The sequence below is a fragment of the Rhodamnia argentea genome, chromosome 4, assembly GCF_020921035.1.
Source record: "Rhodamnia argentea isolate NSW1041297 chromosome 4, ASM2092103v1, whole genome shotgun sequence".
NCBI lineage: Eukaryota > Viridiplantae > Streptophyta > Magnoliopsida > Myrtales > Myrtaceae > Rhodamnia > Rhodamnia argentea.
The window spans coordinates 17770015-17788090 of NC_063153.1; the positions used below are offsets into that span (position 1 = coordinate 17770015).

The following is an 18076-nucleotide window of genomic DNA, read 5'->3' on the forward strand; positions in this document are numbered from 1 at the left end:
TGAAACATGGCGTTGCCATTGCTGGGCGAGCTCGCTCAGATCTGGGCGATGCCATGGCTAGATGAGCTCACCCAACGACGGTGACGCCATTGCCAAGCGAGGCCAAGCTCGCCCATCCATGGTGACGCCTTCGACGGCTCCTCAACATCCGGAATTCGTTCAATTGTCTTTGATGAGAGCAAGCGAGCGCACGAACGGCACATTGTTCCTCCGGCTCCGCGAATGATTTCCAAGCAAATTCGGGCGACTCGATTGAATCCGAAATCGAAATTTTTTTTTGGGGGAGTGGCGCGAACTTGCTGGTATCCAACTCGAGCCTACCCTCGCACGATTTTGGAACTCAAAACTTTCGATCATGGCGGAATTGGAGGAAGAAAAATTATTTTACCGGAAAAAAAGGGACAAAATCAAGGAGCGTATTATTAAATCTATTCTCATGGGGAGATTCTAAGTGGATCACGTGGGACTAGAGAGGTTTTCCTGATATTGTTAAGACCACAGAAGAGCATAATTACCTGCTCCAGTTGGGAAATTGTCAAAACAACCCTAAACCTTTTGTATTTTTACTAATTCAGTTTTAAACCATTTAATTTTACCAATTCAGTCTTAAACTTTTTATATTTGTGTCAATTCAAGCGTAAACCTATTTTTTTTTTTATCAATTCAGCCTTAAACCTTTTATATTTATGTCAATTTAATCCATTCGGCCAACTGTAATCGGCCAATTTTAACCGGCTGACGCTAACATGGACATCAATCGGCACTGACCGGGTAATTTTTAATAATATTTTTTTTTAAAAATTTTTTTTTTTCATCTTCTTCCTCAGATGAATATTTTCTTAACTTAAACATTTCTTGTCTTTGTCCCTTACCAAACGAAATAAGGATCCGGGCAAAATCTCTCTGCCCCAGAGAATTGATAGACATGAGCATGGGTTGAAAAAGTCATATTTAGCATTAGTTTGTTTCCCGATAACAAAAGCAACTCACTAAATTATGCCGATAACGTAAGATAAAATGTGTTGTATTACATGCAATGATGTAGTACATGATTTCTCCTCGGTGTTTATGTGAAGGAGGTGGAAGTAGATACAATAGGTTGTGCTCAAGTTTTGACCAACTGGGGCACACGAACCGAGCATCTTGATAACGAGGAGTGGATTTTTACCAAGCATCTTGATAACAAGCAGTACAGTCTTGGATTTTGTTTATGATTAAGAATTCTCAAGCTTGAAACCAATGAGAATTTATTACGGGGTTACTACGTGCATGGTACAGAGGGATATCTAGAGAGCAATTTCATTAGTGTAATGATCTTTAAGCATAAAGGGTGTGCATAAGTACCCTTTCATTTATTTCACATGAGACGATGATAACATCTACAGGTGTTCCAAAAATACGATCAGGGCTCATTTCACTGCATACTGGTGACTTCAATTAGTTCAAGGAAGGAATCGCTACCATTTCCCGAGTAATTGTTGTCGTGGGGAGATCTAAACGCTAAACTGTCTGCATACAATGGCCAACGCTAAACTATCTCCATACGATGGCCGACAGAGAATTACCCACATATGAATCTGTTCATGTTTCGAACTAAGTCGTGGTGGATAGGCCGGCACTAGCACAAGATACTGAATACTTACATTATATAATTCAGTTCATCCTCACCTATCCAGTAAATATCAAAAGCAAAATCCCTCCTACACTTTCAACTACTTCAACAAAATTGAAAAAAAATCAAACTATCTAAACATATGGAAAAAAGTTTTACAGCAACGTTTGGCAACAATTAGAAGCCAAAGCCATTGCGCAGAATATCCTCTTCATCACCACTACTGAAAGATTCAACCATCTGACTTCCATCATCATCATCGTCGTCCTCTCCCTCAGTCACAATTTCCAATATTCCAGGCCCACCATCGAATTCAAAACCATCCATTATAAAATCCCCATCTTCCTCATCATCCTCGTCAAGATCACTCATACTATCATCATCGTTGCTCATATTATCAGGGTCACTATCACTATCACCATCTAGACCCGGGCCCAATATAGGATCTATATCCACTTCTTCATCTTCTTCATCCTCATCTTCCTCACTCTCAGCATCATCAGGATCAGAGTCGTCATCTGTCGGCCTCCGTCGACCAATCTCATAGACCCTCGCAGAAGATAACATCTCTTCTTGATCATCCATTGTGATCAATCCCACAAATGAATCCGTCGGTTCTGTCGCAAAGTCAAGGACACAGCGATCTACTGGAATAGTTGCAATGTCAGCATAGTTGACAGCATCGACTGTGCGAAATGCTGCAAAAAGAGGATGCTTGGCACGACGAGTATGAACAGCAGACATTACATCCTCAAGGTTTCTCCTCAAGATTGCATAAATTACGTCACCACGTGCATTAAATGTTATTGCTGTTTGATCCAGGGAAGGAACACTCCGGAGCAGTCTGAATTTCCGAAGATCCCACACCTCAGAGTTTATTATGACCTGAACCAGGATAATCGCAAAAGTTCAGATGGTAAGCAAAAGAAAGCCGAGCACACTCACATATGTTTTGAGTAAATAGGAACAAGATAATAAAAAGTAATCAAACTACTGCAATGCAAACAAACTTAAGTGTGACCACCACCAAGTGTGTGTATGTTACACACAAGATAAACTGAGCATAACGGACCAACCCCTCCTAACTCAAAGGCACAATAATCGTACTTAAACAAGTTTGCTATCCAAGCATCAGAACCAACCCCTTGAAACTCAAAGGCAAGTCCCACAACAAACATTATTTTATAACAAAGGCATAGGGTTGAAAGACAATAGCACCTACACACATTATAGGAGTTCTTTAGTTAACTTGTCTCACAAGATCGAATTCATACTACAAGCTCGTATATTCCCAATTCCCCCCACCACATAATTATAGGATCATACGTGAACATCTGAGAGAGAGAGAAGCACCTGAAAATGAATCCACAACAAAGGAACTATAAATTTTACTAGTAATGTGAAGTCAAGGAACAGCCAATTAATTATCTGCACTCATACATACCAGCATGCACAGAAAGATGATATAGACGTTTAGATACCTCATTGCCAGCAGGATGAAAGCCACCACCCCCATAGTCTGTAAATTGATCGAATCGATGAACTGGGCCAGAAACTCGCCGATCCCATAATACACCATTCCAGAGCAACATTGTATCTGATGGACTGAAGTGTATCTGAGAATACATGTGCGCCCGACCTGTAGATCCAAAAGTTGTGTCTGACAATTTTAGCTCCATCTGATAGGTCTGGATATCGTACAGGAGAATCTCTCTATTGCTTAAATCTGTCATCAGTGCAGCAAAATGGCTCCCAGAATTGCTAAACCTAGCAGCCTTGCACCCTTCAAATGGATGTAATGGTCCATTGCCTATAGAAGAGGCATCCCACAAGCGAACATCCTGAATACTTGATGAGAGCAGCAGCTGTGTATCACCTGAGACACGTGACTGAACATACACCAAAGGAGGCTGGTGGCTTGTGCAGCTGTCCAGTACAGTATTGGTGTTGGTGTCAAATATTTTGAGCTCTCCACCATGGCTACCAGCTGCAATATGAGAGGAGTTCCCAAGAAAAGCTATGCAAGTCAAGAGACCGCTATTGTCATCTCGGCATGTTCGCCATGGTCTAAATCTACTGAAAACAAATTGACGATCTTTGCGATTTCCAAGGACTCCACCATACACACTTCTGAACTCCCGTGTGCCAAGACGTGCTGTAACATTTGATGGAGCATCAAGACTCCGTTTTGGTTCGGGGCAAACATGTGGATGTAAGAGTGAGAGAGGTGGAAGAGTAGAAATTGGAGCAGGACACTGTCGATGTTGGTGCTTCAGATATTGAACAACAAGAGAATCCAGAGTTAACCTCTCCATATTGTTGCTAGAATGGGGATCATTCAGTAACCCATGGTCAGTAGAAGTCATATGACCTGTTTGACAATTCAAATATGGACTGTCATCCACATCAGACAAAAGACATGTTGATCGCCCATGTATGTCCTTATTAGTTGCGTTTGGTGTGGAAAACCCAGAGGGATCAGTTGATGTACCATTTCTACGGAAGGTATGAGGCGTCACACAAGCAGGGGAGCACAGCCCGTGCTCAGAGGTTTGTAACCTCTTCCCAGGTATTGCAAAGCCACCATCTTTTATCTCATGGTGTTTTCTCTTCATTGGCAAAATAATGGGAGTTTTACCTTGGGGATCAGTATCTACTAAAGTTTTCCCTGTAGCTTCTGATGGAGTTTCACGTAAAATTAATTGTGCAGACGGTTTTATGACACTAGGTAGCTTTTTACCAAGTTGTGAACTCCCATCAAGAAAAGACATCTGTTTTGATTGTGAACCAATACTAGGTGAGAAAACCAGCGGTTTCTTCCGTATTGAAGATCCCGCTGAGTCACACCTCAATCTGGAATTATCATTATGTTCAGAGTATCTTGACTTTTCAGATAGAAATCCACATGGGGTGCGACCAGAGGGCCACTGAAGCTGTATAGAGGCTGATTCTTGGGTGCATACTGTATATGAAAGAGCTGCTGGTGCCACCATCGATGGGAGAGGAGTCAATTGAGCTTCTTTCAGCAGCATAGCAGCACTCCCACCCAAACCACATGCTTGCAGATGTTCGTGGATAAGGAGTAACAGTTCCCTGATATTGGTAGGGCAAGCCAATTTGGAGGCTAAATTAACATGTCATTAATCATTGACATTAACAAAATATAGAGTTCACTTGATAGAAAAACAAACCTGGAGTGATAAGTAATAGGAGTAGCAGCAGCGATAGCTGCTCGTTCTATGCGCCTCAAAGTAGGGGTTGCAGCATCAGTAGCTGCTAATGTACTGGCACGACCTGAATTTGTCACAATCTACATATGCATAAACAAAATTAAGTTACAGCTGTGCTTTGCAATGAAAGAAAATTTGAGTCATTTGGAACAAGATGCATCATACAGGAACTATAAAAAAGGAAAAAAAGAAAAAACTCCATAAGGATCCTCTCTTGCATTCCAATTAGGTTTCCTTTCTCCTCTTTTGACCAGATGATACAGTTACATGCTGGCCACCATTTACTTGAACGTCTAAAGACCTTCCCAGCCATGCAGGGATAAACCCTTCTTCTTTTCTCTGTATCCATCATTAAAACGTGATAGCTGTTTTTGGGCATGAGTAATCGTGAGTAGTGAGAGCAGGTACAAGTAGACACCCTATGGCTCATTGAGCATTAGACAAGCAACAAAATATGGGTAACCATAGTGTTCACTTCCATAAAAGTTTTGCTTAAGGCTATTTAGAACTACTTGGGAAATAAATAACCTTGTAAATATAATGTAATCAGCTTGTAAACTTTCCCATCAGTGCACTCAAGTCTGAAATCTTCTCAAGAAAAAGGTCAGAGCTCTGTTTTCTCCTAAGTAGCAGCCTGCTGCCAAGTAGAAAATATTCGTGTATTCAAAACCCAGTAGAATGGCTTGAATGTTTTTTTTTTTTTTGGTATTGTTTAAGAGATTGATTGGTCTTGCTTTTATTTTATTTATTTTTGGGTTCATCGACCGCCGACCCCAACTAGTTTGGGATAAAGGTGATGTTGATGTTGATGTTGATGTTGATGTTGATTGTTTAAGAGGTTGACTTTACTGATCGAGAGGTTCTGGAGTCCATTGCATTTGGTAGAAAAGGTTAAAAGGTTCAGGCCTTCCAAGAAACCTTTCACGAGATTCAACATGATTACATGCTAAGCAAGGAAAGTGTAACACATCGAAAGCTAACAACAAAGAGTTTCTACATGGTTTGCCCGCTACGAAAGAGGTAAAAAATCTTTATCAAGCTGGAGTTAAAAAAACTAAAACTAATACACTATCAAAGTACCTCAAACACCTGATTCTCGTTCTCTCAATCTATTAAAAGAACTGTGAATCCAATGCAAAACGTTTATAAGCAAATTTGCATAAAAAAGTGATCTCTTACTTGGGATGTTCTAAGAATTTATCAAATTGGGTCACAAACAGGGCTTTAATCAAATAGACTCAAATGAAAATTAACTTAAAAGCATGTGCACAATATGAAAATCTTGCTATAATAAACAATATCACGCATGGGAATTACGCATTTTCTTTGTGTCCCAAGAATATGTAGTTGTCGACATAAGTCGAGATGAGGAAAATCATCCGCTTACCCCTATCAGTTCAATGGCGACCTGAGCTAGTTCAGCTTGCCACCTACCCTGCTCATTCCCAAGCGTCTGGCTTCCAGAATCTCGAATGAGCTCTGACAGTTTTTTCCCAACCTAAGAAAAAATAAAATAAATTCCATATTACACAAAAGACTGAATATTGTATCTCTGGACAAACTGCATCCGAACTTTGGACGGAAAAACAATTATCCAACATAAAATAATTGGTGGCTGACTCATAGATTACGTGAGTCAAAGACTTGGAAACTCTGCAAAACAATTATCCAACACAGAATCCACATCTCAGGATGTCAACAAACAACTTGCAGTTTAAGCATTATCAGAGTAATATTCAAATGTGCGCACATTTATAATCTGCAAGTCCAGAGAAAAGAAGCTGCTCACCTGGAGCTTCGTTAATATGTGTGCAATGGTATCATCTCTGGCTAAACCAAGTAGTACACGGCAAGCCAGAGCACGTATGCAGTCCAGAGCAACAGGAGGTGAGTATATTCGTGGCTGAAGGAGATGCAGAAGGACCTTTATGCCATTATTAGCACGAACAGCCTCTCTTGCTTGACGATATCCTTGCTCCAGCTGCGCAGCAAGACCAGCAGAACCTGCTCCAGCACCTAAAGATATTCTACGATCTCCAACCAATCCTGAAGTTGATGCAGAAACAGGTGTCAAAGGAGCTGTACTGGATTGAATCCCAGATGACGTTATGCACCCTCTATCAACCCCACTAGATTCACCATTCCGATCCCTTAAATCATTCTGGACGGTCACAGAAGCAATTCGATCGGTGATACTGCGGTCTGCATTTCTATCTCTAGATTCCATGGCAAGGGCATTGGAGCTTTGGGTAGCAGCAGACAGCTGACCTTGTGCAAGCATAGGAGGTCTATTGCTAATCGAAGGCGGAGGGCACACAAGATTAATTAGCACATTCAAAGCAGGCTGTATGATCTGCAGGAACCATGCATAAGAATTACTAGGAAAGAAAGCCATATGCAGAACAGAAGGTTGATGACTCACACTTTTGTTGCCATAAAGACTTTAATAAAAGTGAAATCAACATTAAAGCATTAAACGATCACTCACCTCTGGGTCAACATAAGTACTAGCAATATTTGCAGCATCCAATACAACTGCAATCCCAACACGCTCATTGCTCAATGTGGCATTCACTATCATTTTACGACTTTGAGGTACCAGCGTAACAATGTGCAGAACACCCAAGGCATATTGAAGCAAGTCGTGCAAATAGCGCTCAACCGGTGGGGCCTGAATGGGGGAGCACAGAAAAATAAGATGCATTGAATGCCCGCAAATGGAACGGGAGGTTAAGGCAGAACAAAGGTAATTACCTGACACAATTCCAACATTGTCAAATGTCCGTTACAGGCTAAGAACTTATCAACTGCTGGCCACCGTGTTCTCACAAAAGCAGGTCCCAACTTCCGATCCTTCTGCAATTGGAGGAATACAGCATCCATAGCCTCATTACTGATGTCAAGGGGTTTGTAGGCTGCCCTCATGCTCGAACTATTCCGGGGAGCACTGCGGTTAGTCTTAGATGGACGAATTGAATCCACAATCAATAGTAAATGTGCCCGAAAATATTGCCGTAAAGCAACAGCTGTGTGATAAGCTATCTGCTTCTCGGATGATGTAAGCACTTCTGGAGGTGACCTGTCAGTCCGAAGTGAACTTGAACTGGAGAGTCCTAGCGATACAGAATTCACTCCAGATCTTACTGAGGCAGCATCATTTAAGACACCCAGTAATTTTTGTAAACCATCCAGAGCATCAAAAGCATCAAGGACTGCTCTGAAAACAAAAGCAGCAGCAAAAAACAAGGCTGCATTCTTTCGTGCCGCCTGATCCTGGGGGCATTCTAGAAGCTGAATAGCTAACTCAACAACTTGGCGCACCACATCTGAAGGAAGAGCACACACTCGTTCCATAATGCCCTAAAAACATCAGACCAAAAGAGATGAATATGTTATAAATTAAGGTAAATGACATCATTAAAACCACAGAGACTTGACCCAGTAACAGGAATCGTCTAAGCCAAGTGCCTAAAGAATCACCTGAATGGAACCAATAGTAAATAAGCAAGACGAAAGACCAAAGAAGGTTTGAGCAATTCTAGGAATAGAAAGGAGTTTTTGCATGCCACCCCTGTCCACAAACAGGGCTGCAAATTTCCGATGAGCTGCCAAAGCACATATTAGCTTCATCACATCAGGCAAGAGCCCCGCAATCTTTGAAGGCTCTTTATATTTGGAGCTCCTCTGGAGCAAAGCAAGACAGACATCAACACCCTTTTCATGCAATACAGGCCCAAGAACCTCAACATATTCTCCCAAAATCTCTAGGCACTGGATGCAGTACTTTTCTCGCAGCTGTGCCAAGGTCTCCATGTCAGGAATAAAGTATTCAACATCTTCATCTATTTCATCCATACCACGTTGATCTGTCGATTCAACCGCAGTGCCAACAGATTTCCTGTAGTGGATGAACCATGAACTGAATTCACGTACTGAACAGACTAAAAAAATAGTGAGAGCCTTATTAATAAAGTGCAGCCTACACTAATGGAAGAATTATTAAATTAGGGATAAAAGTTGATGTTATTAACCTGGAGGCTTCTACAGCACGAGCAGCGTCAATGACTGTAGATGCAGCTCTTGAAGCTGCCGACACTGCAGCTTCTTCATCATTTTTGGAATTAAGTGCCTAAGTACGAGCAAATGAAAAATGTAATAGCATTACAAACAGCAAGTTAAAATTTTTCTTTCGCAAGTTAGGGAAATGAAAAAACAATTGCAGATGCCAGAGTACCTCCAAAGCTGCACTTTTGACAACTTCAGCAGCAGCCGCGGCGGCTGCCTTAATGGCTTCTTCAGGTGCATTTGCTTCTCTCGCTTCAGCTTCTGCTGCTCTGACTGCATTCTTCACGAGATCAGAGATATCTCTACTACCGACTTTGCATTCTCCAATTAGCTCCATAAAATCATCTCTCTCTGAGGACAAACCATCAGAACCTCGAGTTGCTAATTTCCGGGTATCCGGTATTTTTTTCACATCGAGATGTCTTGAGGAGCTCTTATCTTTAACACTCCTACCTAAACCTAACCGAGTAACTGATCCTGGAGAGGTCAAAACTTGTTCATTCTCCACTGCTCCTTCACCAGCCCTCCCCTTTCCTCTTGATTTTGACCACCCACGATGTGTTCGACGCCTTGAAGATTCATCCCTACTACTTTCGTCAAGATCTCCAGATTTTGCCTTCTCATTGGCCAGACTATCGGGTGGTTCCCTAGCAATTCGGCTATCTTCTCCAAACGCTTGCCAACCAATGCCTCCATCCCGGTCCCGTTCAGAAGCTTGATCCTCCAAGCATCTCTCATCTGGCGACCCGACATCCTCTGAATGTGGCACTTCTACAACCAGCCGCACTCTCCCCCGACTTTCTTCTCTACCTCTAACACAATTCAACACAGAAGCACTTTTGCTGTCTGCCAGATGAGTAGTATCTCTCTGTCCAGCATCTCCAAGGACCCGTACACGAAGATAATGCATGAGCTTGGCAGACAGTCCACAAGTCAACACATCCTCCACCAATGGACCACCACTAATCAATCATAAGAGTTAGAACTATCAAAAAGGGAAAAAAACGGATAATAACTAGAGTAGCCAAACACATATAAGCCACTAAATTTGAGAAGCATACTTCGACAAAGAGATTGCAAGAAGTCCCGTGGCATAGGCCTTCAACATATCATTGTCCGAGGCCTCCTTTCTTCCAGAATCAAACTTCAACTTAGAATCGTCAGCCGGACATCTTTCAGTGTCATCAATCACCCACCGTTTTATGTTCTCCAAAGCATCATCTTCAAAAACATGGGGATACTGTGTTCCATTTAATATACCTCGTCAAATAAGAAATGAAACTACTGCGAAGTTAAAAGTGCTAAGGCACAGGAATCTCCAGCTAGAAAGGACCAGTAAGTCATACCATCCAAGTGAGGGAGCAAGCCAAAAGAAGCCTAGCAGCAGCTGCTTGGACAGAGGTCGAGAATGTCTTTTCAGACAGGAACTTGGAAGACACCAAATCGAAGAATTCATCATTGTCCTGCATGGATGAGCAAAATGACAACGATTATGGGAAAATTCTCAAAGAGACGTCAAAAGAAATGCTCTTGGTGCCAAGGAAGTCTTCACTGCAATGCAAGTCTCAAGGAAGTGGAAACTATGAAGGTGAATAATGTCCAACTCACACGGAGTAAATTGCCGAGACGCCCAATGGGGTGAGCGGCGCGAGCATTATTGGAGGAGTGATCGCTTTGTTCCAAGTATCTGCGATAGGACCGAACAAGAGAGGCAAAGCCCAAAAACCAACATATTCAGTGATAAGCAGACAAAAGATGGAATGGCCACAAGCACGTAGGGCACGAAGGGAAGAACAGAAGGGTACCGGGACTCGTGGGTCTCGAGAAGAGAGGAGAGAGCATGGAGAAGGGCAGGGCTGGGATGATCAGGAGAAGCGGTGACCCTGTCCATGAGGCTCTGAGCCTTGGCCAACGCCTCTTCTTCCTCGTTCCTCGCTTCCTCCGCCGCAGCAGACTGCCGCGTCTGTTCTTCCATAGCGGCGGTCCCCTCTTCCCGATCGAATTGCACCGGGACTCGAGCTACTGCGATGGAATTGCGGAGGGAGCGGTGTCGTATTGTATCATGCGCATTCACTTGGTCTTAATAGGTTGGGTTACGAGACTTTTGCAGGGGTTGAGAAGGAGGGAGAGAGGGAAGAAGCCGACGGAGAAGGTGGTGGCCTGGTAGGGATTTTTACTCATCAAACCGGTGGTGGATCGGAATGTTCCCGATAGAACCGACCCGGACGAAGGATTCCTTCTCTCTCTCTCTCTCTCTCTCTCTCTCTAATTCGAAGTTTCGAACCCTACCACCTCCTCCAGGGAAAAACATTGGGCCCGGCCCGAACATATTCTTGGGCCGGTCCAATGAACATGATGAGTGGAACTGTGGAAGGGAGTTTCGTGGGGGTTAAATTGAATTCTCCTTAACAATAACTTGAGTTTAATTCACGTGCTATTTTTTTCTCACAATTTATGAGATTTTAGACGATATTCTAGATTTAGAAGGAAAGTAGGGAGACATCACATATTTGGTGTTTCTCCCTCTTTCACTATTATATGTTTCATGCTCATCAACTCACTTTTTATTTCGTTCCAAAACTATTTCTGATGAAATAACAAGCAAGAATTATCAATTCAATTTCATTGACAATTCAAGCATCCACTTGTTCTTCGCAAATAGGGTTAATATCACGAAAAAAACCCAAATTGATATACTTATAACAAATTTATCCAAAACTAATTCTTCACTACAAAAAACTCAAAACTAGCAAGCTTGTGATAAACGGAGGGTGGAAATCCCAAATTGGTATATCCGTCAACTGCCAGGTGTTATCCAACTCAGTAATTTGCCTGTAAAATTTAACAAAAATTAACTGCTAGTAAATTCAACCATGGTGTATCAATTTGGGTTTTTTTTGTGATAAAAAAATTAATTTGAGATAAATTTTTCACAAATGTATTAATTTGAAGTTTTTCGTGGCATTAACTCTCTCAAATAACAATCATCCTCACTCATTTTCTCCACTCAAAAAATAACTACGTTTTTTCTTTTTCTCATGCAACCCGCAATCTAATTTCTTTTCCTTTGTATATACTCATTTTTCCACTGACCGCACCATCCACAACTATCTAGATTTATATATGTATGCAAGTTATTACTCATGTAGTGGCGATTGGTGCTCTTCTCTCTTACTATTTTTAAGTATGGATAATTCATTCCGTCGAAATATGATATGGCATTTAGAGGGCCATATCCATAGTTTTATAGAAGGCAACAAATCAATCATTTTCATCTCAAAGGAGTTCAAAAGAGATTTGGATCTACCTCACCTGCTGCTGCTGGAATGTTCAGTTTAAGACACCAAAGGAATACTAACTGCCCACGGGACAACCAATCATGTTTTAGATCCTTAAATTAATGTCTATTTTTACCAACGTTATTTAATATTATCAACACTCATAACCATTGAAATATATCTTTTTTGAAAATTCAAGTTTTGTCGACAAGCATTATTGTTATTTTTAGTGTTCTTTTTTTTTTTTCTTGGGTTGAAATTTTTAGTGTTCTTAACTTAGGGCCTTTAGCTCACTAGTTGTCAACGAGATTAATTCATCAAACAAACCATGTACTAATTCCATCTCTATTTAGTTGTGAGCAATTACATCCTTACAGGACTAAACCATGCTCTATAAATTGTTGTGTGCCAACTTTACTTGTTGATTACCATCTATATCTTATTGATAGTTTATGTGCGTTTGATATTCCTATTGATTTAAAATAGTGGTTGTTACTTTTTGCAAAAACTTGGTATGATCTTCAAAACCTATTCATCCGCCCTCTAGGTTGCTTAGCTAGTCCTAATAGCACTAATTTCCTCTATCCTTCAAACGCTAACCAGGATGCTTTGTCCCAAAATTCACTTCTCTTTGAAACCCAATTGAAACCGACGATTTTGGGGCAAAACTAAGAGCTGCATCTTGCAATGGAGAGGAAACTAAGAAAAAATGGCTTTAGTTTGTGTCAACTGAGCCAATATGAAGTTGAAAATATTATTGCTTTCGTGGGCTCATAGTCCACGAAGAATGGTTTGGACAAGGTTATCATGGGAGAATGTTTCATGGATGCACCATGTATAGCGTTGGCTCGTAGTGTGAATATTTTAGACTGGTTGATGCAAAAATTTCAAGTCAAGCAACAAAGGTATTTTGGAGTACGAGATTCCTTTGGTTGGCACAAAGCTCTAATGTAATGGCCGAATTTTCTACCCGGTTAAACTAACAAGCAAGAATGACAATTGCCAGTTAGAGTATTCAAGATGGTGAATGAGAGATTAGTTCATGTATCAATGGACTATTGGATGTTGGTGGTATACGAGAACGATAATGTTAACTTGTTAGAACATTTTGGGATGTGAGGATCATGAAGGAAACCTGTCACGTCGAAGTTGGTTCTCAATTTGAGCGCGAAACCAGAGACTCTTGAAACCCACTACCTTTTCCCCCTCTATATAAACCTCTCTCTCCTCTCATTCCATTCCTTCTTCCCCCCCCCCCCCCTCTCCTTTCCCTTGAGAACTCACTCTCCCTCTCAGTATCTCTGCCCAGCCAGCTGCTCGACGCCATTATACCTCCCTCAAGCTCGATGCTGGCGGTCCTGTGAACCCCGAGCCTCGTCCTTAGCCAAGCCGACATACTGAACAGCTAGCTAGCTCTCTCCCTTTTCCCTTTCTCGATCGTGCGACACCCAAAGGAGGAGGAAGAAGTTCGAGCTCATTTTTGTGGGGATTCAAGCTCCGTCTTCTTCATGTGGCAACCTAGGCAAGTATACATCTAACCTTACCACTAAACGGTCTAATTATCGTTCATTATAGCACAGATTGGTTTCTTGAAAATGGCAATGATGTTTGTGAATTTTGCTTGCATGGAAGGGAAAACGCCTTTGGGCGAATGATCCATCGCTTGGGTTTGACCTTTGGGTCATGGGTAGTTGAAAAATGGGAGTTGATCGTCTTGTTCGTCGTCAATTTGAAGTGAATTGGACTTGAAACCCATGGGTGGGTATTCGGCCTTGAGCTTGAGATGGGAAATTAATTGCTAAATATGTTGTTTGATTTAGTCTTCCTGAGTCATGGGTGAGCTGAATATGGGGGTGAGTCGCCTAGGTTATCGCTGATTGTTGAGGAGTCGAAGGGGATCCTGAGTCGTCGGGTTGGGCGTGGACCTTGGAAGGTAAAGTTGTATGTACGATCCGTTACTTGAGTTGACATCCGGGTCTTGGCAAAGCAAAATACGGGAATCGATCATCTCGATTGTCGGAGGAACTTAATGAATTGAAGTAGGATCCCAAAGAGTTTGACCTTGAGCTTGGCGGAAAGGATTAATGGAGTTTTGTGTTTGTGCGTTCGTTTTGTCTAATAGACTCCCGATTGTCTTGTGACCCCTTCGTGCTTGTGTTTTGTAGTGACTTCGATTAGGTATCCACCGGCTTGTTGCTTGTCAGCGATGCTTGAATGGATGATGCATGGATTACCTAGTTGTTTGGTTAGATGTTTTACTTGCTGAGCTTTGGCTCACTTCCATTGAATTAACCCTTTTTCGGATAAGCTTCCATTTGAGAAGTAGTGGACATGGATGAAGGAAATGGAGCACAATGATGACGATGTGGATAGTACTCTAGAGTAAACATCACCCTTTTAATCCCCTCGGTGTATTCTTGTTTTTAATTGAGTAAAGAAAGATGTAAACAAATAGTTATGTGTCTATTTTTATCTTGATTTGTCTATTTTTATCTTGCCACAAGAGATTATCTTGAGTTACACTTACATCACCTTGGGCTATACTAAAAAATGTATGGACTTGGTGATTGCATACTACCGATAAACCCTATTAGGCATGCTTGCCATTTCTTTATTCATGCACTTGTGTAATTTGTATGGCCGCCGTTGGTTTATTGTTAGTAAGTTTCTGCATACGCCCTCTAATATATACGTAATATAAGATTAAAATAGAGCTCGTAAGCGGAGCGACGCCTTGGGATGTCGCGACTCTTTAATTGTGGTATCAAAACATGGATTAAGGACGGGCCCCTAGCAATGTTGGTATCAAGCGGGTCGGTGGAGTGATAAGATGCGCTAGTAGATGAAGTGTTTAGTAGGTACATATCCTTTTAAAACCACAAGTGCATGTGATTGTGATTGTTGAGGGATAGGAAGTAGCTTAGGCTACTTATTAAATAAGAAGGGCGTTGATCATTGCATAAGAATTGATAATCTTTGTGTTTTTGTGGTTATAATATGGTAATCAACTGGTGTATTAAATGATAAGTTGAAATGGAAACGACTTATCAATAAGCTTGACTTGCGGATAAGAATTTGGATAAGGTGATGGATTGACTTGAAGATCATAGTCTTGAATCTATGTTTGTATATTTGAGGTTTTAGATATCGATTTTCATTGACGGCTCTAATAATTGATAAGATAATGTTTGCGAGAAAGCGAATAGGATTTTAGGTATGAACATGTGGATGAACATTAAGGTTTAGTTATTGATTTTGGACCACGGGTTAGTTTGATTATATGATTTTGATTCTGAATTGACAGTGACCAAACAAGAGGTTTATAGATTGAACATAGGCAAGTGATCTTTGGTTTGATGGTCGCTTGTAGTGTTAAACAGTTTAAGATAAGGAATTGATGTGGTTTTGGAAATTGTTCATGCATTACACGAATTTCGTGCAGTAAAACAAAATTTTAAGAAACGCGCATGCATCATATATCATTTGCTTAGTCGGACTTGATAAACTGCCCGCTTCATATGGGACAAGCTGTATAAGATGTCTACAAACCATAGTGAGACATGATATGGAACATGTTGAACGGAACCTTCTTAGTAAATGCTCGATTTGGGTCCGAATTGGGCAAAAGCTAGTGGGGCTGTAATGACTCGGTCTGATGAGGGTGGGGAGTGATGTCGGGGCATAGAAGCTTGTACAAGAAGTAGCTCCCGCAAGCTTCTAAGATGGCGATGGAGATAGGAATGAACCAAGTCACGGATTGAAAAGTGGGTCCAGGCATTGCACTAAGCCTAACATGTTTTCGAGAAATTTGCATTGTTTCGAAAGTTGAAATAATTTTCAAAATGAAAAGCATTTTCGAAAGTGCATAGCACTATATCTCGGGCTTTAGAGTGATAAAAGGGTAAAATGTCACGAATGAGTGGATTGAGATGCTATTGGACAAATGAGGAATGCTTGGTATGCCTTGTGGGAAGTTGGTGAAAATCGATTTGTGAGCCTCCAAAAGTGAATCGGAGAGGGCTTTCACTATGTGATCAAGACTGCCTTGGAATGAGAAGAAACCCGCACGTGCTAGGCGGCCGGCGACCCGGCGGTGTCATGATGGGGTGTGAAATGTGTAAAGACCGTAACCAACAGAGCCATGGACATGTCATACGAAATTAGCAATAGCGAGTCATGGAAACAAATTAGAGATGTTCGTAGTGGAATTCGAGAGTGATGATTAAGATTGCAAGATGTGATGAGCAGAAATAAGGACTGAAATTTGAGGACAGATTTTCGGAAAGAGGGCACACCTAATTTTTTCCCTTCAATCACAAAGCGAGGCTCTAATTTTTCCCGTCGTAGATTGAGAGAGTGACTAAGAGAGGATGACATTTTTTTGATTGAAAGAAAGATTTTCATTTCATATCAAAGAGAGATACATCGCTTCAAAATACAAATGAAAATCTCACAAAACAAGTAAATCTGAAAAGTGAATCAACTTGATACGGCTTGTAGAAACTCATTCACTCTTTAGGGATGAATCTGTCATTACATCTAAGCACAATTGGCAGCCGATCATCGAATTTCGTATCATCATCAGCGATGAACACGCATTGCAAAATCCCTCTCCAGTAATTACGGCTTTCCCAAAAGGTGATGTGTGCCTAGATTCGGCGTTCCCAGCATCATCACCGTACAAAAACAATAACAACACAAATATGTTGAGAAAATACAAAAAATGCATTGTAAATCCCAGATTTATATCTATAACGGGATAAAAAAGCACCCAAATCTAGTTATAACTCTAGATTGAGAGGGAATAACTGTAAAAGGACATTTGTTTATCACAAAATCACTTTCAAATAAGTTGAATGACCGTAAAAAATCTTCGAAAACTTTCGGAGCACTTAACAACTCAGAGCAAGCATTGGAGCTTGCTCACGAAATTAACAAAGAAATCTAGAAAATAAAAGAATGGGGAAATCTAAAGGAGTATAGAGGAGAGAGAGAGAGGTGGAGCGAGGGAGACTCTCCCTAGAGAGTGCAACTACAGGGGAGAAAAGAAAGGAAGTGACGTGGATGTTTCTAGGGGAGAAGAAATCTTAGAGAGAGAACCCCGATGCCTCCTAATGAGTATGACATTGAGAGAGAGAGAGAGAGAGAGAGAGAGAGAGAGAGAGAGGGAGTCCAAGTCAATAGATAGAGAGATTTGTCTATTTGAGAAAGAGAAACTCAAGTGTGGATTATTAGGGATGAAATGGCCACCTCATTGTCCACGTTGGACATCTTTTTTTGTGTATAGAAAAGTACCACATAAATTACCATTGTATTAAAAAAGCCACGCGTAGGATTTTTTGTTGGGATTTGTTGCTGGAGGTATTTACATGATTGTTTTATCTCTAATATGGTGTGTATGTGAAAAACTATAAAAACTTTCTCAGTGAGTATCGGTATAATTTTTTTTTTTTGTGGTATGATTATGTCTTATCCTATTTTTATTATACAAATCACTAAGTGTGCTATGTACTGTGCGTAGTTACGAAATCATATTCTCTCATTCACGCGTTCTCACCCTTATATCATTGTCCACGTTGGACATCTTTTTTATGTATAGAAAAGTACCGTATATATTACCATTTTATTAAAAAAAGCCACGCATGACTTTTTGTTGGGATTTGTCATTGGATGCGCTTAAATAATTATTTTTTTTAGGCAAAAAGGACACTAGAAATGTCAATATTTGTATACAGCGCTCACTTTAATATTAATATTTTTTTGGATCACTTAACTGCTGATTTTTTTTTTGAAAAATGGTTATTTCATTACCAACTCTAGTGAGCTTTAACGAAAATCTGACATGGCATTTACGTGCCTTGCTGGAGCTTTCAAGTCAGCCAAAAATTAAA

General features: G+C 40.9%; 1 protein-coding gene across 3 annotated transcripts; it reads right to left on the reverse strand.

The window, feature by feature from the left end:
• Positions 1-1621: 1621 nt before the first annotated feature.
• On the reverse strand, positions 1622-11141 carry LOC115728641 (DDB1- and CUL4-associated factor homolog 1). 3 transcript variants are annotated; one of them, XM_030658974.2, is made up of 15 exons: positions 10713-11141; positions 10516-10594; positions 10254-10370; positions 9969-10147; positions 9077-9869; positions 8874-8971; positions 8323-8740; positions 7597-8202; positions 7331-7513; positions 6632-7195; positions 6230-6340; positions 4804-4922; positions 4110-4705; positions 3094-4037; positions 1622-2497 (listed from the first exon to the last, which is right to left on the reverse strand). In XM_030658974.2, exons 1-15 carry the CDS (start codon positions 10880-10882, stop codon positions 1790-1792), a joined length of 5685 nt encoding a protein of 1894 aa, XP_030514834.2. In that variant the 5' UTR covers positions 10883-11141; the 3' UTR covers positions 1622-1789. The 3 variants fall into 3 exon arrangements, with proteins under 3 accessions (XP_030514834.2, XP_030514833.2, XP_030514835.2); XM_030658973.2 differs by having other exon boundaries at positions 3094-4705; XM_030658975.2 differs by lacking the exons at positions 10516-10594; positions 10713-11141 and having other exon boundaries at positions 3094-4705; positions 9969-10128.
• Between the last annotated feature and the right edge of the window lie 6935 nt (positions 11142-18076).